The 23,907-nt window shown below is 44.9% G+C and overlaps 1 protein-coding gene across 4 annotated transcripts in view; it reads left to right on the forward strand.

The window, feature by feature from the left end:
• The window catches only part of TNFAIP2 (TNF alpha induced protein 2), a 48,713-nt gene extending 26,660 nt beyond the window's left edge, over positions 1-22,053 (forward strand). For 2 of the 4 annotated variants that reach the window (XM_073349726.1, XM_073349724.1), the window contains exons 2-12: positions 361-757; positions 2,670-3,309; positions 7,766-7,880; positions 9,319-9,441; positions 10,727-10,827; positions 10,931-11,029; positions 12,746-12,872; positions 14,165-14,287; positions 16,069-16,224; positions 17,377-17,498; positions 18,580-22,053. In XM_073349726.1, coding sequence (XP_073205827.1) covers positions 373-757; positions 2,670-3,309; positions 7,766-7,880; positions 9,319-9,441; positions 10,727-10,827; positions 10,931-11,029; positions 12,746-12,872; positions 14,165-14,287; positions 16,069-16,224; positions 17,377-17,498; positions 18,580-18,721 — 2,133 coding nt within the window. In that variant the 5' untranslated portion in view covers positions 361-372 and the 3' untranslated portion in view covers positions 18,722-22,053. Of the gene's footprint in view, positions 1-324; positions 758-2,669; positions 3,310-7,765; positions 7,881-9,318; positions 9,442-10,726; positions 10,828-10,930; positions 11,030-12,745; positions 12,873-14,164; positions 14,288-16,068; positions 16,225-17,376; positions 17,499-18,579 lie in introns of all 4 variants that reach the window. The other 2 variants (XM_073349727.1, XM_073349725.1) reach the window with 2 other exon arrangements.
• Positions 22,054-23,907: the final 1,854 nt, after the last annotated feature.

Here is a 23,907-nt window from a genome sequence, read left to right on the forward strand (position 1 = left end):
GTACTTATGTATTTATACAGACTCCTGAAGATTTCCAATAAAGACAGCTCTGAATCATTGCTTTCAGGTTCCACAGGAGTAAATCCACCCACTTCGGTGTTATTAATGTCAACAAAGGTGTTGTCTTGGGCCCTATCTAATGTTCTGCAGATTGCCTGCTTCAATGCTCCCCCGCCTGGCGCATTCTTGGGCCATGTGCTCTAACTCTCTCAGTGCAGTCCACACATGTTTAACAGCAGATTACAGTAGCAATTTTCATTTAGGGGAATAGGCCTTAACTTTGTGTCACTGACGTGTTTGTTTGTTTGTTTGTTTTTATGCAAGCATTTGGACCTGACAACTCCTTACTCTAATTTACAGACTTAAAAAAAGATGATAAAAATGATGCACTTTTTCAACAGCAGTCCTTTTGGGATGGATAAGATTTCTAAGGACTGCGTCACTGGAGTAAAGCTGCCTGGAAAACCTTCCACATCATCAGAATCCGAACCAGATATTGTGTCTATTGAATCAGCTGTGGAAGAGACCCAGCCAAAAGATCAGATGAAAACTGAAAGCCAAGGACAAGATTCTGCTCTCGGAGACTCACATGAACCTTCCACTGAAGCCAATGAGAGCTGTCCTCATTCATCTGAGTGCAGAGATAGTCCCAAAAAGAAAAAGAAGGGAATAAAGGGAAAACTAAAAGATGCCTTTTCCAATTTTTGGGGTGGTCAGAAGATAGAGAATCTAATAGAAAATGATGGAGTATTGACAGGTACAGTATGCCAGTTCTATCTACATATATGGCCACCCCACATCATTAGTGTATTTTATCCGCACAGTGCCCCTCAGGGGTGGGGAAGTATTATCCCCTTTTTACAGGTGAGGAATGGAGGCATAGGTCAGATTAAGTGACTTCCACTAGATTTCCTGTGAAGTCTGTGGTTGAGGCAGGAATTGGACCAAGGTCTCCCAAATCCACTAGACTATCCCTTCCTCCTTTTAAGCAATTAGTGTTGGGTAGTCTATCTCCAATGTAAATGTCCAACCCTGGTACAGATAACAAACAGGCTTGGCAAAATATGTGTGCGTCTGACCACCAGGATATATGTCTGGAGGCCAAGCAGGTAGGCTGGCCATTCTAGCATCCATACAGCCTCGAGGCTAGCTGGAAACCACCTGTTGTCAGCTGTTACTGGAAGCCACACCATCCCCAAAGCCAGGCTTCTGTAATGGATGTTGTAGCACTGGACAATGATGATTGACCTTTACTGGGAGGGGTATTCTAACATAGCGGCCTCTCCTGTCCAGAGTATAGTGCTTGAAGGAGGATTGGACACTTTGATGCTTACCTACTAGCACCAAGTATTTATATTCTCAGGGTTTGTCTATATGAACACTTAGTTTGTGGTGAGCTGGGGTGTAAATCTACCCCACACTAGCCTGCCATGTATGAAGTGTCTGTCTGCGTGGACCTTGCTAGTGTGCACTGTAAATTCCTTAATGCACATGCATTTTGACTTACCGCGCTTTGAAACGAGTGTCGATTCAAGCACATCCTGGAATTTTTAGTGTGCAGCAGCAGGGTCCACATGGACACTTAGTGCGCAGCAGCAGGAGAGATTTATACCTCAGCTTGCTGCATGCTCAGAGTTCTTGCAGACCAGCCTCAGGCATGGCATGGGATGAAAAATCAGTTTTCCCTGAGGTTTTTTGTTCTAGTGTCTGGCTCTTGGTACAACAGCGAGTACTAACAGCTGGACACTAGATTCTGTGTACTTGCCAACTGTTTCTATCCTTCTGATCCACAATCCTAGTGGAAATCTAAGTTCAGGAGCAACAACAGTTTGAATTTTTCTCTAATATTGGGACTTCATGTGCCAGGTTTTTTAGTTACTGTTGTATTCTGTTTGCTTATACTCGTTCTTCAAATGTCTTAGTATGCCCGTGATCCATGTGTCGAATTCCCAGTGACATCACTGGGTGTGACATGACTGGAATGAGCAGATTGCCTTCACTATTGGTCAGGGGTACTATTAATGGCCTTTGAATGATTTGTAGTCTTTCTGGTGACTAAGGTTTTGACATTTGTTCCCTCCAAAGTGATCTTTGAGGAGCAAGCGGACACGGGTGAGACCTGAGGATGTATTGTCTCGTTTCCACTCCTCCCCATCCCTTACACACACACACACACTTTACAATAAAGAGCACAACTGGCTGAGCTTTTGGTGTGTCTGCATACACTTTCCCGTAATCGTCAGTGTTCCTGCTTTTAAGATGCAGGTACTGCTCAGTTTAGTAGCCTGGATCTTTTCTACTGCTAGATGGATGGCAGAGGGTAAAAAAAACTTCAAAACTCAACTGGGATATCTATATCTCTCTATCTATAAGCCCTTAGTAGAACCTCTAGTATTTTAGCATAAAACGGTTGGCAGCACATCCAACCCCTGGATTTGTAATACGTTGGCACAGCCTGAGTCACAGTCATGTCTTGCGAGAGAGATGGCAGGAATATTCAGAGATCTCTAAAAGTCACCTGAATGACGCTTTGCAGTGACGTCTAAGAATCTGCATTAAAAGGGCTGTATAACTGAATGCACTGTAGTATTGTGGGGCCATTTTTGTAAAGAAGATGGGAGCCTCTGTCATAAAGCATTTGGGTACAAAAATTGTTCTTCTTTTGACAGCTGAACAAATCAGAGAGCACCTTGAAAGTGACCATTTCTTCGATGCCACACAACAGCTGATTGCTCTGGAGTGGGCCCTCTACAGCAACTTAAGTGGCAAGAGTGAAGAGGAATTGACAAGGGAGCAAAGTGAAGTGGAATCACTCTATGAACTACTGAGGTGTAAAGTCTTCAGCATCATAAAGAATTCGATAATCCTAGCACCAGCTAATCCAAAGTTACTACGGCATGCTGTGTACGCAATAGAAGAGCAGGAGGTGGAGGATGAGAAATACAAGTCAGAGAAGCCACCTGACAAGATCATGAGTTACAGACCCAGAAAATGGAGGGAGGTTTGGATGGACACAGTGAAGCAGTCTGTAGCTGATCGTATGAAAGACATCCAGCGCACTAGCTGTGCTGAGAACCTGTCTACAACTGCTCATTGCCTCCTGCACATGGGAAGGACAATGAAAGAGGATATGACAACAGTGGTGGAATGCATTAAACAACATTACCATGCGCAGTTTAACGTGTGCAGCACATATGCAGAATGTTACCACAGCTATTTCTCTTCTCAGCTGCAGCAGATTGCTGACTTTGAACTGGGAGAGAAGGACACATATCTCCTCCTCACTTGGGTGCAGAACCTTTATCCAAAGTAAGTGGTGATTATATCTATATGTTTCTCACTAGAGTTGACTGATCTGCATTCATGTATTCCCAGATCATACATGGATGGGGCCTATCATCACTTAGTCCATTATCTTTGGTGGTTTTGCCAATAGCAGATTTTGGATAGTAGATTCCAGAACTAGTCAGTAAAGGTGATTTCTCTCTCTGGACGTTTAGAGATGGTGTCTGAGCAAAGTGCATCCTAAGAAGAGAACACTTAGGCTTGGTTTAAACTTAAAAGTTATGTCAACACAGCTGAATCTGACAGGAGTGTGAAAAAACCACACTCCTCACCAACATAGCTATGCTGACAAAACCCCTATGTAGATTGAGCTATGTTGACAGAAGATGGCTTCTGTCGAGGCAGCGAACATTGTGCAGGGAGGTGGTATTCCTATACCAACCGAAAAAGTCCTTTAGTCCGTGTAGGCTGGGTGTACATGAGAGGGCTTTGCTGACACAGGCTGCATGGTGTAGACATAGCCATAGAATAGGGGATATTTATGGCAAAATCCTTCCCTTGCTGTAAGCAGGCACACGGGGAAGTGGGTATGTCTTAGGAATCCATCTGAAGGTGTATGAGCCATCCTGCCAGCGCAGGATGGGCAACGGCGGCTGGGAGACACTCTACAGCATAATTTACTGCTGGTCCCAGAAAGGAGCAGGGTTCACCCACCTCTAGAGCAGGCTCCATGTTGCAGCATGTGTACAAGACACCTAGGGGTTACATCACACCCCATGCTAGCAGACCATACCGCTCTGCAGGCTGGTGAGAACTGGCAGGTGGGCCCTCTCCTAGTGCCTTGTGGCAAGTGCTGCCATATGGATGTGTGCACCCTCACGTGCCCCCATCAGTCACACCCGCATGGCCCAGGGCAGGAGTTTGCCTGCAGTGATTAGCAATGTACAGCATCAAGTACAATTTTTACAGTATCCAATTCAGAGAGTAATTTTGAAACTCAAACACCTCTTGGCTATCTTGACAGCCATGCCAGGTTATACACTGTAACTTAACAGCCTGCAGGTCACAGAAGATGCCTCTCTGTCTATGCTCTGTAGTGGATCATTTGCCACCATGTACAGTTACACTTTAACACCATGCTCCTGTGCACTGAGTCATGCCAATTACACTCCATTGCTCTTCAGCCGATTCAGCGGGCGTCTAAGTAGTCAGGGAGTCCCCTCACCTGTCCCTGTAGCTTAAATACATAGGATGGTATTTCCCAGGTCTTGTACTGTGTGGTCCTTGGGCCTGACACTCCACTGATGTAAATCAGCATAGCTCTGTTGGCTCCAACGATGCCCACATATTTATGTGTAAATTGGCTTCGCTCCACTGATGTCAAGTACATGGCTGATTTTTGGAATCAATGGTGCTATGCTGTTTTACCCCAGCTGAGGACCTGGCCTGAAATCAACACCTGCCGTTTATTCTAATCCCGTGGGGAGGATTTTTCACTTCCCCTCAGAGTGCCACAACAGCAATCTTTCAGCCCAGTGGGGCTGGAAGGGGGTCAAGTCCAGTGCTGCCACTGTTTAATCAAATAGCTCACTGCATCCAAAAGCCTGGAAAGGCTCCCTGTCCTGATCACCCCTCCAGCTGTGCGACTGAACTCTTCCAGATTCTCCTTCTCCAGCCCAGTCATCTCCTCCTGGGGCAGTGAAGGACCTCTTTTCCTTGTGGTCCCTCATTCAACTGCAGGCCTGTGCTCCTGAGAAACACTATGTGAAGTCACCTGGGAGGGTGGAGCATGTTGCTTAGGCATTACCTACAATCCCTGTGTACCTCCAGAGGGTATGTCTACACCGCAGCTGGGAGGTGTAATACACAGCTCGGGTAGACATACATGGGCTAGCTCTGCTCGAACGAGCACCTAAAAGTAGCAGTGTGGCCGCAGCAGTGTGGGCAGTGGCTCAGATTAGCCACCTGAGTACAAGCCCACCCGGCCCCGGGGGTACAGCGCAGGCAGCTAGCCCATGCCACTGTTTGTGCCACCCTGGCCCCCGAGCTATTTTTAGCATACTAGCTTGAACAGCTTGTGCATGTGTGTCTAGCCACACTGGGAATCGCATCACCCAGCTACTTTGTAGACACTCCCTGAGTTAGGAGGGCAAGGACTGGAACCCAAGTCCAGCAGAGCATTAGCCAAAGGACTGTTATCAGGTCAAACCACCCCATGTTTTGTAAAACTCAACTCCTCTATAGCATTAGACAAACCAGTTGCTCTGCTGTTAGATATGTTTTGTGAAGAAGTCTTGTTTCTTATCACAAACTGTAAATACAAAAGCTGTGTTACTTTATTTTAAAACCCAAAAGTCTTTTCTTCCTAAGTGCTGCTTTGCTGTAAGATGATTGAATTGAGGTTGATTTTAGCATTTTTCCAAAAGCGCTGCTACACTCGGGCTCGAAATGTTGATAGGCTAGCCACGTTTTAACTACTTTCATAAGGTGCAACGTGTGATTAAATTGGTATTGCTAAATATGGATGAGAGACTTTGCAGACACCTTCCCTAAGACTGCAGAGACGGTCAGTGTTTCACGTCCAGCCTAACCTACTTCCCATGTTAAACACACCAACCGTGCAGTGGGGGAGGGTACACTGCGCAAGGCGCTTACCTACCACTGGTAAATGAGGATATGTGATGTCCCTGGGCATTTCCTAGAACACCACAGGATATGTACACCAGGGATGAATTTACCCCAGTGGGTTGAAATTCTAAAAGCAAGTCCGTTTTTCCATACACAAAACCCTCACCGTGTCCTATCACTCTGAGTGACTTTATTTGAATATATGGAGATGTAAACCAGATGACTGTAGATTTCCTCTGTGAAAGATTCTCCTCAAACCATGCCTCTCACCTAACAGCCTGAGTGAAACGTAGTGGTCACCTTTAGCAGAGGGCAGGCTTCTGGGCCCAGAGCCTGAGCTGATTCTAAGGAGTGCTCCGTGCAGCTGAGGAGAAGGAAGATGTAGACAGTTGGCCTTAAAGTCATCATTGTGCCTCCCCTCCCCCATGATTCTGGACACTGGTTGCTCCCCTCACAAAAGAGGTTTAAGTTAGTTGCCTATGGCCCCAAGGGGCCATTTCACCTCTCAGGGAACAGCAGAGTGGAGAGAATCCTTGGCCAGGCCTCCTGCAGCAGGCAATAGGAGATGCAGCAGCACGGGGAACCACAACAGTGATTCATGTTGCCTCGGGTTCCCCTTGCACTGGGTGAACCCTCCTGCAGCTGGCTACACAAGTTTTAGGGCAACTTTGCAACAGGGAAGCAGCACAGCTCTGATCCCTAGACGTTTAAAGGTGCAGCACACAGTGGGGGAAAAGAACAAACCATGCAAGCCTCCCTCAGCATATTGCATTCAGAAAAGTTCTGGCATAAGCCAAAATACGTGGCTTTGTTTTGAAAACCGATTGGGTGGTTTCAGGAGTAATTTGGGGAGGGGAGAATCAGACAATGTTGTTTCAGTGCTCCAAACCACTGGATTAGGGTAGTTATCTAGAACACTGGCTATTTTCTTATACAAATGCCCTATGAAGGATAAACCGTAGAACTGAGTGTACGTTTTTGACTGAACTTTTTTCAACAAAAAATGCAGATTCTGCACCTTGGTCATCTTCCCCACTCAGCTGTGCCTGACACAGCACTACTGCTGCTAAAGATCTGGCAACAAGTTTCTGAAGTTGTAGAAAAGCAGCCCATGGATTGTTGCTAGTGGTATTTGTGAAGTGATGGTTCATCTATAAATGTGGACGTTGGGTAAATCACTAACATTACTCACTGCAGTTCAAAAGGGTAACGCCAAATTTGCAAAACCTGCCCTAAGTGTAAGTCTCCTTTGAGGCTGATGGAGTCATTCCACATTGACACCAGGGTAGCAGCCTATTTCTGCCTCCATGTCAAGCCATCAGTCCTCCCTTCAATAGGTATTTCGCAGAAAGAATAATAGCAGGATATGAGACACCAAAAGCCAATCTTTTAGAGATTGAATTTTTAAAAACAACTGCTTGTCCAACATTACTTAATCACTAAAACCCAGTGTCCCATCAGATAATTCAGCTATTGAAGGAGGAAGGGTTGCTTTTATTTTCACTGCTTTGAATTCTCCCTTTCCCACCAGACCTCAACTGCTGGCACAAAACTCAACTCCTGGTTCCATTTAGGCTAGAACACTTCTGCACTGTTTGAATTCCCACAGCAAGCTGTGCCAGTGTCCGTTATTGTTTAGTGGCACGAACAAACTATAACTAGAAACTTGGGCTACAAAGCCTGGGCGCTGCCTCCTTTCCTCCAAGGCCTGCCTGCGTTTAACGGCAACACATTTTTACATCTGGTTTTCACTGATTTCTTTAGCAACGTTAGATTTATGTAAACCAACTGTCTTTAATTACACTGACTCTACGAAATGTGGTTGTTTGTTTGTTTGGCTTTTTCATTCCAGTGACATAAGAAAAAATTCCATTTTAGTGAAAGAGTTGGATGAAGCCAAACTGGGGAGCCTTTTGCCACCCAAAATGATCAAACAGCTTGAAGCTACATACTTGTATAATGAAGCGGTGAGAGTCTGTTCATTCCTTTCTTACCTTTATTTCTGTGACACACCTTAGTGAAGCTTTATTTTGTCCAGGGCACAGTTACTGTGCATTGCTCTGCTCTCTGCATCATTTTACATACCTTTCAAGATCAGACATGTTAGTTCAACCTCGCTAAGCGGGTGGGAAATGAATCATGTTCTCTCTTGCACAAAGACCTACATAACAAAATGCTATTGTCTTCATGCTCAGCCCAGCCTACGAGCCTTGGGGGCTGCATGGCTATTTACACAGTAAAACAATTATCCTAGCTCTGAAAGCCTTACCATAAGAGGGAATAAACAGTCAAAGATTTTTTTGGACCCAGTTTTAAGTAAAGCATGGAGAGAGGGCTCAGTTCTCCTCTCCTAGCCACGTATGTCCAGTGTAGCTCTAGTGGCATTACTCCTGACTTATGTGCTGTTCTCAGAGGAGACTCGTACCCACAGCATTTGTGAAAGCAGGTTGGGTGCATGCAAAGGTGTGCAACTGTGCAGACCTGCTTTTTGAAAACCTGGCCCTTAACTGTACTGAAGAATCTTTGCAGAAATGGCAGAGAGGCTGTTATTCTTAGGTTGTCCCCCCGCCCTCCCAAAAGACCTCAAATGGTGACCATTCTAGTAATCACAGTGCTTAGAACCTTTTGATCAGTCAAAAACATCAGGCTAGAATTCCTGGAGACTTGTAAGTAGAAAGGAAGTTCAGTCTGGAGTTCCAGTCTATAATCCCTTCCAGATGTGAGCTGGGACAGGCAAGTTGTTGAGCAAACAGAATGCAGCAGTAGCCTCTCGGTGCTAATTACTGTATGCACTGTGCAGCTCTGCAGTTATCCATGTCAGGAGCAGGAAGGGTCAGCGCTGAGAAGCAGCCACTATATGCAGCATGCTTCTCCTCCCAAACTGGTAGCTAGTCAGGTGCAGATGTGCCCAGAAGACTGTGCTGCTTTTTGTAGCATTAACTTCTGCACTCTGGGTGGTAGAGGAGCCATGAGGGAGACTGAGCAGGACCCACAGCACTGGAGCTTCCATTTCCCATTCCCCCGGGAATTGGGGGCAATATCCTGTACACCCTCCAAGCCTCTCCCTGACGAAACATTAATTGGAAACACTGCAATAATCTTCACGTTCCAGAGTTCTTGGATGCCCTCCCCTGAGCTAAGCACAGGAGGGTACAATATAGTCTTGAATAAAGACGGCAGGATTGGGCCTTACGGGTATAGGGTTTTTACATGGTACCGTCTGAGAGACTCGTGTAACTGGCAGAGAGTAGAGTTTCAAGTTCCTAGCAGGATTTGATGTAAAATTCCGTTAGGCCAGACAAATTACATGACTGACCAGTAAAATGTAGCCCACGAACTGTGAGCACTAAAAACCATGTACATGGGCTGTGGTAAATGTTGTTTCTTTTCCTTCATTCTGTCAAGGCTTCTGTCAAGAACTGGCTGGCCAAGAGTTTAGAAATGGAAATAAAGAGGTGGACAGAAGAGAAAGAACCGGAAAAACTGGATGGACGTTTTCATAGTGAATTAGCCATAGATGTCATCCAGGTAACAGAAATGCACTGAAGTGCATTGTTTTACTTGATCCAGGATATATTTAAAATTAAATAACTGTCATGAAGGTATTAGGATTTGAAACTAAGTACAATCCAGTCAAGAAGCTCTAGATATCCAAATAAAGGGAAGACCATGTAATCCTATGGAAAAAATCTCTCTAGGTATTTATGACATAATTATAGTATCTCTGCACGTCCTAACTATCAATAGATTTTTATCCTCAATACCCCTGTGAGGTAGGGAAGTGCTGTTATCCCCATTTGACAGATGGGGACTGGAGGTACAGGGAGACTAAGTGAGTTGCCCAAGGTCTCACAGGGAGGCTATACCAGAGCAGGGAATTGAACCCAGCTCTCCCACAGCCCAGACCAATGTCCTATCCACTAGGCTTGCCTCAGTAAGAGGCTGTGGGTTGATTGCATGGGTGGTTATCCATTAGGGACTAGCGGGTCCCTCTGCTCTGCAGTCCTGGGAAACTCCTCTTCCCCACACCTCAAACATGTTGAGGGGGAAAATCCTGCCGTTGTTTGACATGACAAAAGGGAATGCATGTGTGTAACCAAAACTGAACCAGTAGGACCTCTTGTACACAAATGAGCAAAATAGCAGTTATTTGTTGAGGAACTTGGCTGAGTTTCAGGTTGTGTTAGACAAATCAACTCTTGTCCTTCATCTTTTCTTGGGTAGGACTCTCTCTCCCCCCCCACCCCCCCAGAGATGATTAGAAGATATTTTTCAAAAAGTGTGTGTGTGTGTGTGTGTGTATTATTTTTTATATATATATAAAAAATATCATTTGACGCTCTGGTCACACTTTTTCTTCCTCTGAATTGCTATTTAGTGTCTCCTTCCTCTTCATCTATGTTTTTGATTGAAATCAGAGGGTGCAAATATTGCATTATTGTCCAAAATAAGTACAGTTCCATTGCTTATTCCTAGGACTGGCAGTGTGGTCCAGCAGCTAGGACCCTGTGCTGGGACTCAGGAGAGACCAGCATTCTGTTCCAAGCTCTGTTGTGTGACTTTGGACAAGTCACGGCACCTCTCCCACTTCTCCACCATCTTTAGTTATAGGCAGCTAAAGCAGGCAGCTGCCACTGGCTCTTGCTTTGTGTTTGTGCAGTGCCTATCGCATTGAGAACTAAACTCTTCTAACACCAATGACTAATAAGAAATCCGCATCAGCCACCTTAGCAACTCTCCTGTGGGTTGTTTTTGGCGGGAGAGGGTTGTTGTAGAAGTTTGAAGTTGACCAATGTTCAATTTTATGTCTTAGACTATTCATGGAGGACAAAAGCGAGCTGCAGAAATTACACCTGAACTGGGCAACCAACTGTCCATCGTACTGTTGGTGGAGCTGTCAACATTTTTGAAAAGGTACAATAACAAGCTGTTGCAGGATACAGCTTTCTAAGCGCAAGAGTGACATCCAGTTGCAAAGTTACTGATCATGATTTCTTCTTTCAATCTCTCCCTTTAGCTACAAGAAAGCCTTAGAAGAATTTAAAGAGAAAAACAAGCAGCATGGCTATTTCAAGGCTATGATAATTGCAAATATTAACAACTGCATGAATTTTAGGTAAGAGTCACAATGAAAATGCTTAACTTGTTGCTTTGTAATTAATCCGGGTGACTGTAGCTTTTGGAGGTAAAGAGCATTACAGCAGCAAACACACTGAAACCTTTAATTGTATTTAATATTTATATACAGATTTAGAGAGAGAGAAGCTACAGTGCAACTTCCAGTAGCTAATATCCAAAATGCTTAATCAAATATTTACATTATATACTTGTCACCCTAATTATTTAGCTAGTGTAAATTAGCATTGCTCTAGGGAACCCATTCATGTGTCATTTTGGAGCAGCTGAGAACCCCACCCAAAGATTTTCGGCTCATAAAATAGTCCTATTATTCCAGATTTCAAATGTTCCTACTGAGTGCAAATTCTGACAACATAGGGGTCATGGAATCAGAATACCAGGGTTTCATTCTTTGTTCTTACACTGATTGATCATGGACAAGTCATGAGCCTCCAAGTACCCATCTGTAGAACAGATATGCACTTGGGTTAAAAGAAAAGTGCCATTTGATTATTTAGGAACAAGCAGTTTCATGCTATTAGACAGTTTCCACAACTGCATTTTCCTTTATCCAAGCTGTGCATCATTAAATATTTTGCTACAAAACTAAGGTACCTTCTGGCTCTCCTAACAGAGTGGAGATATTATCTGTTATTTTCATGAAATAACTGAAAAACAATAGACTGAATCCTGCGTGAGAGGTCAGAGCCTGAGTCAAACTGTTCAAAAGGCATAAGGACATAGGTGCCGAGTTTCTATTCTGCTGGGGGATGCTGCCCCTGGCTCCGCCCAGGCCCTGCCCCCACTCCACTCCTTCCACCAATGCCCCACCCCTGCCCTGCCTCTTCCCACCCAGTTCTGCCCCCTCCGCAAGCGCACTGCACCCTGGCTCCTCTCCCCTCCCCGCCAGTATCTCCCAACGCCACAAAACAGCTGATCTGTGGGAGGTGCTGATCTGTGAAGCTGCAGGTGGATGGGAGGCGCTGGGGGAAGGAGAGGTGTCGATTGGGGGGGCTGCCAGTGAGTGCTAAGCCCTCACCATTTTTTCCCCCATGGGTGCTCCAGCCCCAGAACATCCATGGAATCGGCACCTATGCACAAGGCTGAGGAACTGAATCCTACGGCCCAGCCTGTAGTAGCCAGTGTCCACCAGGGCCACAGGAAGGAGCATCAGATATTGCCTGTTGCCACTCATTTCATGAGGGTTTGAGTCCATGTATCTGCACTGTGTGCCCCATGAACCTGCTACAGCTCAGCTCACCCACAACTTCATTCCTGCACTCCTATGCCAAGAACTGCCATCAAGCTGGCAAGGAGGTATGGAGTTCCTGCAGTGGCCAAGTCCCATGTAGCAGGGGATGTCATTTCCACTGCAGTTTGGCCTTTACGTGGGGCAATGGCAGGGCTTGTTGAATCTGCCCTTTTGCCATCCACATATGCAGTGATAATTTACATGCACATCCAATAATAGAACAATTGCCAGACAGACAAATTAAAAAGTCATCATCATGTAATCAGTATCCCTCCCACTAACACTGACCATCACTTCTACTCTAAAACATAGAAGCCACTCAGAATTCTAGTTTACTTTTTGGGTAATGACAAAAACTTGATGTCCTGGTGCTAAGTTGCATTTACGGACCTATTAACATCTGCTTCTCCCACTAGCGTTCCTCTTTTTGTGTAACGAATCTCTTCCTGCATCTTGTTTCAGAGACCACACGGAGAAAACCACGACATCAGCACAAGACAGCACCAGATTGAAAATACTTGCTACGCTTCGTGAAATAGAGAACAGTGGCTATGATGAACTGCTTCAAGATTTGTTTCTGGAGTTAAAGGTAACCTGTGTGAAGTACATGAATAAATACCAAGCATCTAGGGATGTAATTGTCTCCTATGAAATAGTCCTGTAGAGGAAAAGTCTAATATGGTACTGATTTGATTTGGGACAAAAGTAGGGTCAACATAATTTTCCCAGAATACTTTTTTTTGGGGGGGATGGAGGGAGGGAGGGGTGTGAAACACACGGCAACCCAGTATTCCAGGGTTTGTACTGCACATCAGAGTATCTGAGCACATTACTTCGCTGAGGTCGTCATCATCATGCTGTCTTTATCAAAGCAATGAATACACACTCCAGGTTGGTTGATTTAACTGAATGGGAAGTTTACAGTCTAAAGAAAAATCTGAGCTTTTCTCAGCTATTAGAGGGGGTCCACAACCGATCACGCCCAAACTTGGGAAGAGATCAGAGCCAGATCTGAACTTCAAGTCTCAGCCCCCACCTTCATTATTTAAAACTCAGTTGGTTCCCAGTGTTTTAGTTCTCAATCCCGAAAACAAATGTAACTTAACGAGCCTGAGTACTGTAGTCCCATTGAACTAACGGGGATTCCTCACATGTGCAACATTACTTACATACTTGTCTGCAGCAGCAGGGCCTTTTCCTGTAAATTCCTGGGGATAGGACACATATCTAAAGATGATCTGTGAAGCATTTAAAATTGGACTTATTCACTTTTTGGCTTCTGGGCTCTTCCTTTCTTTGAAATAAAAGGCTTTTCTCCACTTCTTGTTTCTAATTAAAGAAACATCAGGATTGTCAAATCTCATCTTCCCTGCTTTTCCTCGATGACCTCTTGGGAGGTCTCAGGGATGTTCATTGTGAACTCAAACCTTAACTGAGAGGACCAAGGAGGGTGGACTCTTAAGGAAGACAACCTCTCTCCAGTGTCATTATTGGGTTTTTTTGGGGGGGTAAATATCTATTTAACTTCCAACAAAATACAATTTCTGATTAAAATCTCTTCCCTCAACTTTCATTCCCTTGGAACTCAATGTCATCAGTCCTTATCAGTCATCATAGAGTAGACAAGATGCAAAATTCTAATTTAAGAAATGGAAACAGAAAGATTGTTTTTAATTTAAGCCCTTTCGGACCTCTATCCTGTTCATCAGAAGGAAGCAAAGAAGGGCACAAGTCCCATTCACCTCTTCTCCTTTAGCAGGCCATCTTTAATTTCTCTGTACAGCACCATGCACACCTGTTGTATAAGATGTTAAATCTCTACGTACATATTTGCATTTAGACTTTGCTTTGCAGAAGCTGAACAGCATGTTTTTTCCTCAGCCTATTTTTAGAAAGTTCACACAAAGTAAATGGCTTTCGTGCAGTGAAACGATGGATGAAATCATTCAGGTCACCAGCAACCACCTTTCAGAATTCAAGACTCTCCTCGACCCCTTTTACCAGGTAAGGTCAAAGGGAGACATTGAAAGAATTCTAGGAAATCCAAGTTTGGCTTGTCAACTAGGGACCATTGTGACGCTCAGCTATATGGACTCACTTCGGTTTGGCAAGGGGACTGGGTGGGCATGTTGGCAAGTGCCAGCTTAACCCCATTTAAACTGGAGAGTTTTCACAATTGCGAATCCCACCCCCAAGGAGGGATTTCCATTACTGTGCAGATTACCTAAATCATGCCAACTCCTATCCATCAAAGCCAGATTCACGTAGCTCCTTCTTACCCTGGTTTCTTCAGCATGATGGCCAAACACATTAGAGAGGCTTCAGTGTTCAGGCAGCTCTTCAGAATAAGGCCTTGTCTACACCAAGGATCTTGGCTGTTGGTCCTCCAGCCCCAGCATGGCTGCACATGTGCAAATTAGTTTAGAGTGGCTTTGATAATCCTAAGTATTTGCAGGGATGATTGCAACAGGAGCCAATCTCAAGAACAGGCCAGGTCTAGATGCTGTGATTTGCAGTGCAAGCTTCTATCCTCAGCCACATCCAAGGCAATTTTAAGTGTCCAAGTCCATATTTCTTGTGGTTATACAGCAAGCCTCAAATAGGACTATGTACAGTCCCCATGTAAGAATTCTGTTTCCTGCTTTTGTCTCACTAATATCTGAACAAATTCAGTAATACATGTAATCAAATAGGGGACCAGGAGGAGTTGAGGCATATTCCTGTTTCCCTACGATATTTCTACCTCTCATGCTTCATTTTTCAAGCATCACTCATTGCCAATAGGAAATCCCCATTCTGGGAAAGAGCCAATTCCCAGACATCATTAGCTTTGCTTACGAGGGGCTGGGAGGGTTTGTGCACTGGGTAGAACAGGACTCTAGACCAGCCAGTAATAGGAAGGTGAGTGAGTACTTCGGAACTAATGAGACTCCAGCATGGCTGTCCAGGTGTAACTGAGGGTGGGAATTTGGCACACCGTGTTTTAGCATCGGGACCATATTGCCTTCGATCCACATGTACAAACAGGGGCTTAACGCTGTTCAAAGGTGTCGCAAACAAAAATTCGAAACAGACCCCACCCTTTCCCAAGTTCACCTATGCTAAAAATTCAAAACAGATCCCACCCTTTCCCTGAGTTCCCTTATGCTAGCCCAGGCCATCCTCTCGTCCTGTGGTGAATGTCCCCTCCATTCCCTTTCTTTCCTCCCCTAACTCATCCAGTTCCAAGACTGCTCTTGGCTGTTCCTTGGTGGCTGGCCTTAGAAAGAGGCTGCACATCTGCAAGTCCTCTGGGTGAGTGGGCAGGAGATGTTACCTTCTCCAGGTGTTCGCCTCCTGCATCAGCTCCACCAGGAACAACTGTAGAACTTGGGACTGGGAGCAACCGAAAAGAAATTCCCCAAGGTTGTCCTCTCTGTGACAACAGTGGGAGCAAGTCTATTAGAGGTGAGGGAGGATTGTCCCTCTGTTGCTACTCTTTGGAACCATCTGAGTCTCTATTCCCTGCCCATTCCTCCTGTCAAGTCAAAGGCGAGTGCTTGGTGCTTCATTGTAACTCCAGTTCTTCCCCAGTTGCAGGGCTCAGCCCCTGTGTCCCCACCCCTCACCAGCACTGGACTTGGATACACAATAGGAGGGGGCTATGGGGCCCTGTATGTAAGTGCCATTGAGATAAGGGGCAACTCTATGCCAGATGTCAGACATCTGGCATAATCTGTAGCCCTCACAGTGGGTTCCATGCATATGATCCTACTGAATTAATTCCCATTTCCCCTCCCCAACAGGGCATTATGGAGAAGATTCATAGTCACTTGGTGAGAGAATACATTGTGAGGCTAATGAAGAAGAAAGTCAGCTTGAAAACCCCAGAACTACAGCAAAACTTGTCAAAACTAATTTCAGCTCATGCCTCCCACTTGCAGAGCTTCTGCAAAGAAAAGGTTAGTGTTGGCTCATCATGTCCACTTTAGAACTTAGTCCTATGAACTTCTGAAAGGAGTTTTCTTCAGCCTCTAGGATTAATTCTTCAAATGCTATTTAGTTTTTGCAAGTGGATGTTAGACTGAAGGGGAGTTTTCCGAGACTAGGGGTGGGTCAAGTTGGAATATATGCCTGGGGACTGAAGGTTACACAGTTTACAAGGAGCAGCAAAAGGGCTGCCAAGTACAATGCTGATTTCCCACTTTCTCCTGATTTCATGCAATTGGTTCCTTTCCTGTTATGCTCAGTTTACACAGATTTAAGTTTCTTTATCTAATAGTTCTCTATTGTAATACCAAGGTGCTTCAGTTCTGTGGCATAAATACATACACTGGGTATGTTTTGCATGCAACTTTCCCCTTTATTTCCCTGGACTCTGTTGCTTTTAGTCTAGGCTGGGTCTGGAAATGCCAGTATTTGTTTTCAGAACAGTGTATTGGGTAAGGGAATTAATGATCAACTCACACTTGTTTAATCTCAATCCTATCCCTCCTTTCATGGCTCTGCAGTGAACCCAGGTGGCAGGGGGGATGGTGACTATGAAAAGCAGGTGGTGTGGGAGGGAGGTCCAGACTCTTCATAGGTAGGGTTTCCAGCAACTGGAAAGCAGGTCTGCTTCGGGCTTTTTTTTCCAGGGGAATAAGGGAAGGGGTTTAGCAGATAGTAGAGAAGTCAAAGATCTGGCACACATCCACGGATGCAACATGCATCTGCCACGTAGGTTAGGTCACTGCATATCTCCAAGGGTAACCAGCAGATTAAGTAGCTGAGAAGAAAATCATACTGGGGAGTAGCAGGTAGGCCAGCAGCTAGGGAAGAGTGATCTGAGTACAGCTTAGAGAACAAAAATCTAGCTAAATAAGTTTTTCAAAGTCTGGGCACGGCTAAATCCAGTTTAGAACAATGTCTCTGAAAACTATAGGGCATCATTTCTAATTACTGCTTAGTTCCTTCCTTGATAGCCAACCCAACTGTGTTAGAAACTGGTTTAGCTGGTTTAGCATATTTAAACAGCGTTTCTTGATTATGTCCCCATCCCATGCAGATGAGGTTTTGTATTCCCAATGGACCTGTATTACAGACTGTTTACTCTAGTTACTTTTTTCTAATAGGGGTCTAAGGCCACATGGTTGGATTCTGCACTCCCAAAACTGGCTGAAATAATCATACTTCAGGATTCAAGTGCCATTAAAATAGAAGTTGCTATACTTGCTAATACATACCCAGATATCAGGTAAGAGGTACTGAAGAATATTTGTGAACATTAATAGGAACGCCCACAGTAGTTCCATGAAGATACTTGAGTATTAGATGAAAAGCAGCTAGTTTGTGAGTACCAGCTTTTCTAGATCAGGTTCAAGCACTTCAAGGCCTGCTACAAAGAGAGCAGAGAGTTCATCATCCATGCTGAGTGCCTAGGAACACCACTGTACGTTGGGTAACAACTCCCCTTTTTAGCAAGGTACAGTTCAGAGATCTTGATAGGAGGTATTTTTTTCCCCCTAAATGTTCCTGATCTCTTTTCCAAAAGACAGATCCAAGTTCCATAATTCAGCGGTGCCACCACTGATTTTATAGGTCCGACTAGGTGTCCTCCACTCCACCCTTCAACATGTAATTTTTTGTGACTGTTTGTTTGGCTGGTGACCCATCAGCTGAAATAAGCTGCGTTAAGCAAGACACCATCTAGAATCTACACATTCTGAGCCAGGTATCTGGGGGGGTAGCCGTGTTAGTCTGTATCCACAAAAAACAACAAGGAGTCCTCTGCCACTTTAAAGACTAACAGATTTATTTGGGCATATCTGAAGAAGTGAGGTTTTTACCCACAAAAGCTTATGCCCAAATAAATCTGTTAGTCTTTAAGGTGCCACCAGACTCCTTGCTGATTCTGAGCCAGGTCTCTCCTCTTCGTGTCAGCTGAGGGTGGGGGATGGTGCAGTGGTCAGGGTGCTAGCCTGGGACTTGGGAGACCTGGATTATATTCCCTGCTCTGCCACAGACTTCCTGTGTAACCTTGGGCAAGTCACTTAGCTTCTCCATGTCTCAGTTACGATCTACAGAATTGAGATTGAATTATTTGTATTACCGTAGTACTTAGAAGTCTCACTCATGGAGCAGAACCGCATTTTGCTAGGTGCTGTATAAACACAGAACAAAAAGACAGGCCAGCACTTCCCCTACCACACAGAGGTATTATGAGGATAAGGACAAAGGACATTAAAGACTTTTAGGTGCTCAGATGATGGGGCCACATAAAAACCTAAGATAGTGCCACTCTGTGTATCTAACACTGGATCTTTTCTGTTCCCTAGCAAAAAGCACCTTGCTGCCATCTTGTACATCAAGGGAAACTTGCCGAACAGTGAAGTAAGAAGCATCCTGAGCATCCTGGATATCAGCACAAAGTCCACCACTTCCTGTGAACCACTGTTCTCAGCTATAAGGATTTCCTAGGCTTGATCCCAGCACTCATACTCTATGGGACTATTTGCTAAACTAGTAAAAGTCACAGCATGGGGCCAGATTCAGCAGGCCTCATGCATGGGCCATGCAGCTAACCAGTGCATCAGCATTTCTCTGCTGAAGTCCTTTTTTGTCATTGTAAGACTGACTCCCCTGTGGGAAGAGATTTGCTCTGTGCTTAGCTACAAAGGGATGGAATCTGATAGAGGGGTTGTGGCCTAGTTCTCTGAACAGCAAACAGAGCTCTCAAATCAGACACTGACTCCCTCTGAGGTCTCAGGCATATCCCACTATGCCTCAGTTTCCCCCTGGGTACAGTAGTACTCCACTCACTTCCCAGGAGCATTGCAAGTATTACCTAGCTAACTAATTATTTAGATAAGATCTATAAAGCATGGCTTGTCCTCTGTGGAGGAAGAGGCTCTTTACATTTCATTTTTTTCTTCCAAAAACTTAGCAAAGTGATTGGGAAAAAAATAATTTCAGAGCATGCTCAGTAGACATCTGCTAGGTTTTCTTTTTAATCAGAGGCTACGAAGCTGCATTTTCTATTAGATCAGTAAGATGTGGTGAAGGGGTCAGGAAGGAACAAAGTCTGTCCTCAGGCTAGCTTGCAGGAACAGTTTGGATAAGGAAAGTTTTAAAGGGTCTCATTGAAAGTTGTGACTGCATGTGTTTCAAAAAGTGAAATTGCCTTATCATGGACAAGAGAAAAGTCACAGCACAGAAAGCTGCCAATCTTGGGACTTCAGGAGCTTTCTGCATTTTGTAAAATCCAAATTTTAATTTTTTTAAAAATCTAGGTTTCTGCACCTTCCTTTTGTGAGGCTACAGTCAGCACTGTGTAAACTGATGGGCTGCTTCCCAGCTAAGCAAGCCTTGCAGAAAGCATTCCCTAGCTACGCCATAGCAGCCAGCCAAAGGTGGGACTTTATCACTCCTATACCCCATTCACCTCCATGAGGTGTGAATTTCTAAGCCTGCTTGGCAAATTAGCATCCAGTCCTGCAAGTGCTTTGCACGCAGAGCTCCTATCCGAGTTCTGCATAGGATTGGGATTTTAAGTGCTCACATTTCTGACTTTCTCCTGTTTATATTCAGTAGTTTTCCAGTGCTATAGATTAAGGGTTTCTATAGCTAATTATACATTGTAATAGTTGTAGCCTAAGGCCCCCATTCAGCAAAGCACTTACCTTGCTTACATCCACAACATTCAGCAAAGCATGCATTTCAGTTCTGTTGCTTTCAATGGGATTTGAACATGTGCTTTAAGTGTTCAGGGGCCTAACTGCATAAATGCAACACACATTTTGTGTTGTTTTATATAAAATCTCTCTCTCTCAGTTGCCCTCTATCCTGCTGTTGTTGGTCTAGACTAGATCTGGAAATACTAATCTTGAGTATGTTTTGAAAGCAAGTTTGTTTTCAAGACAATCTTTTAGCCAGAGAATTACCTAAATATCCAAGTTGTTGAATCCCAAGACCTTTACCCTCTGTAGCAAACTGTAGAAAGCTCATCTGCGAGGAGGATGAATGACTATGGAAACTGTGAAATGGCAGTTGCAGACAAAGCATACTGGCATTAACGTCCCTATAAAACCACCTTTAAATGTGACCACAATTTGTGTATGCCGCATGTAAGCTTCTGCTTTCTAACCCTGAGGTTGTATTCCCACAGGTGCTTGTAGGTCACTGGTGTATTTTAGAATCCAATTTTACTTTCTCTAATTAGTTATCTTTGTATGTAATATTTATATTTAAACAATTTTAAAATTATGCTGGAAATGTAGCTGACTTACCTCTGGTTGTGTGTATGTACCATAGGCATGGGTAACCCTGTGGTATTCCTTCAGAGATGATTCCCCTACTACTTGCACCCTGATGAATGTTAGGTTAGGGTTGCCAACTTTCTAATTGCAGAAAATCCCACCCCTTCTCAGAGGCCCCGCCCCGCCCGTACTCAATCCCTGCTTCCTCTGTCACTCGCTCTCCCCCACCATCACTCGCTCGCTCATTTTCACCAGGCTGGAGCAAGGGTGTGGGAGGGGGTAAGAGTTCTGGCTGGAGGTGCAGGCTCTGAGGTGGGGCCAGGGAAGAGGGATTCAGAATGCAGGAGGAGGATTGGGGCTGGGGTAAGGGTGCAGGAGGGGGTGTGGGGTGCAGGTTCTGGGCCACGCTGACCTCAGGTGGCCCCAGCATTTCCCAGTGATGGAGGAAGTACACGTGGCTCCTGGTAAGCAGTGGCATGTCTCTCCAGCTCCTAGGCAGATGGGCAGCCAGGAGGCTGTACACCGCCCCCACCCACAGGCACTGCCCCAAGTGCCGGCTCTACAGCTCCCATTGGCCATGGTGTTCCTGGCCAATGGCAGCTGTGGAGCTGATGGTCGGGGCAGCACACAGAGCCCCCTTCACCGCCCCTCCACCTAGGAGCCAGAGGCACATACCGGCCACTTCCTGGGAGCCACGCAGAGCCAGGCACGGAGCCTGCCTGCTCAGGGTACCCAACCAGACTTTTAGCGTCCCTGTCAGCTGTGCTGACTGGAGTTGCCAGCATTCCTTTTCGACCGGGCATTCCGGTCAAAAACCGGATGCCTGGCAACCCTATGTTGGAGTCAAGTGCCTAGTACATTGAGGGTACTACTGGAATACAAATAAAAGAAGCTGGTATTGCAGGGCCACATGCTATGTGTGTGTATTGTTAGTGCATACTCTGCCTTATTCATTTGATACCGTAGCCTGGCTTCCTATGGTCTTGGGAGTAGGGACTGTCATTTCCTGTATGTTTGTGTAGGACCTAGCACAGTGGTGCCCAGCCTAGGTGTAACTGAACTATAAGCGTTGAATAATAAAGACAGATCAGTATATTTTCTGAGGATACATTTGTGACAGGTTGGACCCCCTTAAGATGCCACCTGATATGCTGAGATAGCACTGAGCCTGCCTCTTATGCCAGCTTGGGCACCCTTTTTACCTGTCTTGCTGAGCTAGGCTATTAAGCCTCCTCCAGCAAACACACAGGCAGGGCCACACCCAACTACAGAACGAAACAAACAGTTCTGGGAAGGATCATCTTAAGGGACTTGCCTCAGCACACAGGTGTCCACCTCCCTGGGAATGCAGACCCAAAGATATATTATGAAATCTGCCCCCTCCCTCAGTGTGGAGGAAGGTATGCCCAACTTCTCGTGTCCCCCCCTGGTTAGACATCACACAAACTGGGTTTAATAATAAACAAAACCAATTTTAACTGTAAAAGGCAGATTTTTAAGTGGTTAAAGAGATTACTAAGCAAATGAAACCAAACACGCAAACTAAACTAGTTTCACTAAAGAAATTGGTTACCAATAATATTTCTCACCCTAGATATTGTTGCAGGCAGATTACAGAAAGTCTTGAAAGGCAGCTGCACTGGTCTCCCTCTTGAGACCTCAGGTATTATTACTCACAAGCTAGGTGCCCTTCCAACTTGGGTTCAACCCTTCTCCCCTCAGTTCAGTTTTTGCTTTCAGGTCTTCTTCAGTGTCTCTTTTGCAGGGGGGGGAGGCAGAGGAGAACCATGATGATGTCACTCCTCTGCCTTATATAGCTCTTGTGTAAGGCGGGATCCCTTTGTCTTCTAGTGGAAAACCACTGGCATTCCAAAAGGGGAGGAGGGGTATCCAGGACCAGGTGACTTGGACCCTGGTCTCTGCATGGCTGTGGCAGCCATTGCTTGTAGGCTGTCTCCACTGTCCACAGGAAGACTAAGCTCTTTCACAGTCCATTGTCTCTGCTAATTGCCCATGAGCCCAGTCTGGCTTTTCCATTGTTGTACCTGAAGTGGTAGCAGTGGGCATCACGCAAAGTACAATCGTTGAAATAGAGATACATAATCAATATTCCTAACTTCAGATACAGAAATGATACAGACATACAAATTGGATAATCAAATTCAGTAAATTATAACCTTTCCAATGATACCTTACAAGACCCATCTTGCATAAAGTACATTTCAGTTATGTCATATCATAAGCACATTTTCATAAAAAATATGGAGGGAAACATCACAACACTTAATTCTTGTTATTCATGCACCCCCATATTTCCAATTTGTATTCTTGTGTGGCTGAAAGTACAGTTCACCACATATTGACAGGTTTCAGAGTAGCAGCCGTGTTAGTCTGTATTCGCAAAAAGAAAAGTACTTGTGGCACCTTAGAGACTAACCAATTTATCTGAGCATAAGCTTTTGTGAGCTACAGCCCACAAAAGCTTATGCTCAAATAAATTGGTTAGTCTCTAAGGTGCCATTAGTACTTCTTTTCTTTTTACCACATATTGTCATTTGTGCTCCTAGGCCCAACCTCCATGCTGAGGTTGCTAAACTTCCATGGAAGCAGTCTCTGACTCCCTAGTTACTGTCAAAAAGAAGATACACTGAAAGATGAAAAGTTGGCTAGAGGGATCAGCCACCATTTCACTGCCACAATTTACAACTGCCCCTCCCTAGAGATGGCAGTCACGTGCCTGACTGATCCTAAAGGACTAAACACCATGGGTCAATCTGGCTCTCAGTAACAGACACAATTCCAATTGAAACCGATGGGAATTATATCCATTTTAATAGCAAACATCAGGTCCCAGAGAGTTCGACCAGCCATTACTGAATGCTGTTAACATGGCTGAAAAAGCAACACCATAAAAAATTTCAAATGCTGTGACAGTTTTTGGGGCAGTCAGGACTGTCACCCCCTGCCACCAGTGTGCGGGAGTCTTGCCTGGGCCTGGCTGGGTGTCAGCTCCCTACTACCAGCACCCTTTTGGCTACTCAAACACTCTCCTCTGGGCTATGCTATCCCTGTCTTCACCTTGCAGGTTAACAATAGATGCCCCCCCATCCCTGAGTCCCTTTGAATCATTCCCCTGTGAACTCCATCCCCTGACACTGGCTACTCACAGAAGTACCAGCTCCTGCACACCCAAAGGTGCAGTTTACCCCAATTCACAGTTTTATCTTAAACCACCACTCCTGTAAACTACATAGCACTTACAATCAAACCAAAGTAGGTTTATTTAAGACAATGTAAAGATTTAACTAGAATTGAGAGTAAGTCATGGAAACAAATGGTTACAATACAAGGCAAAAAATCAAAGACTGTGAATCTGGATCTACACTTATCAATAGTTCCCTTTCCTAC

The sequence above is a fragment of the Lepidochelys kempii genome, chromosome 6 (assembly GCF_965140265.1).
Source record: "Lepidochelys kempii isolate rLepKem1 chromosome 6, rLepKem1.hap2, whole genome shotgun sequence".
Lineage (NCBI taxonomy): Eukaryota > Metazoa > Chordata > Testudines > Cheloniidae > Lepidochelys > Lepidochelys kempii.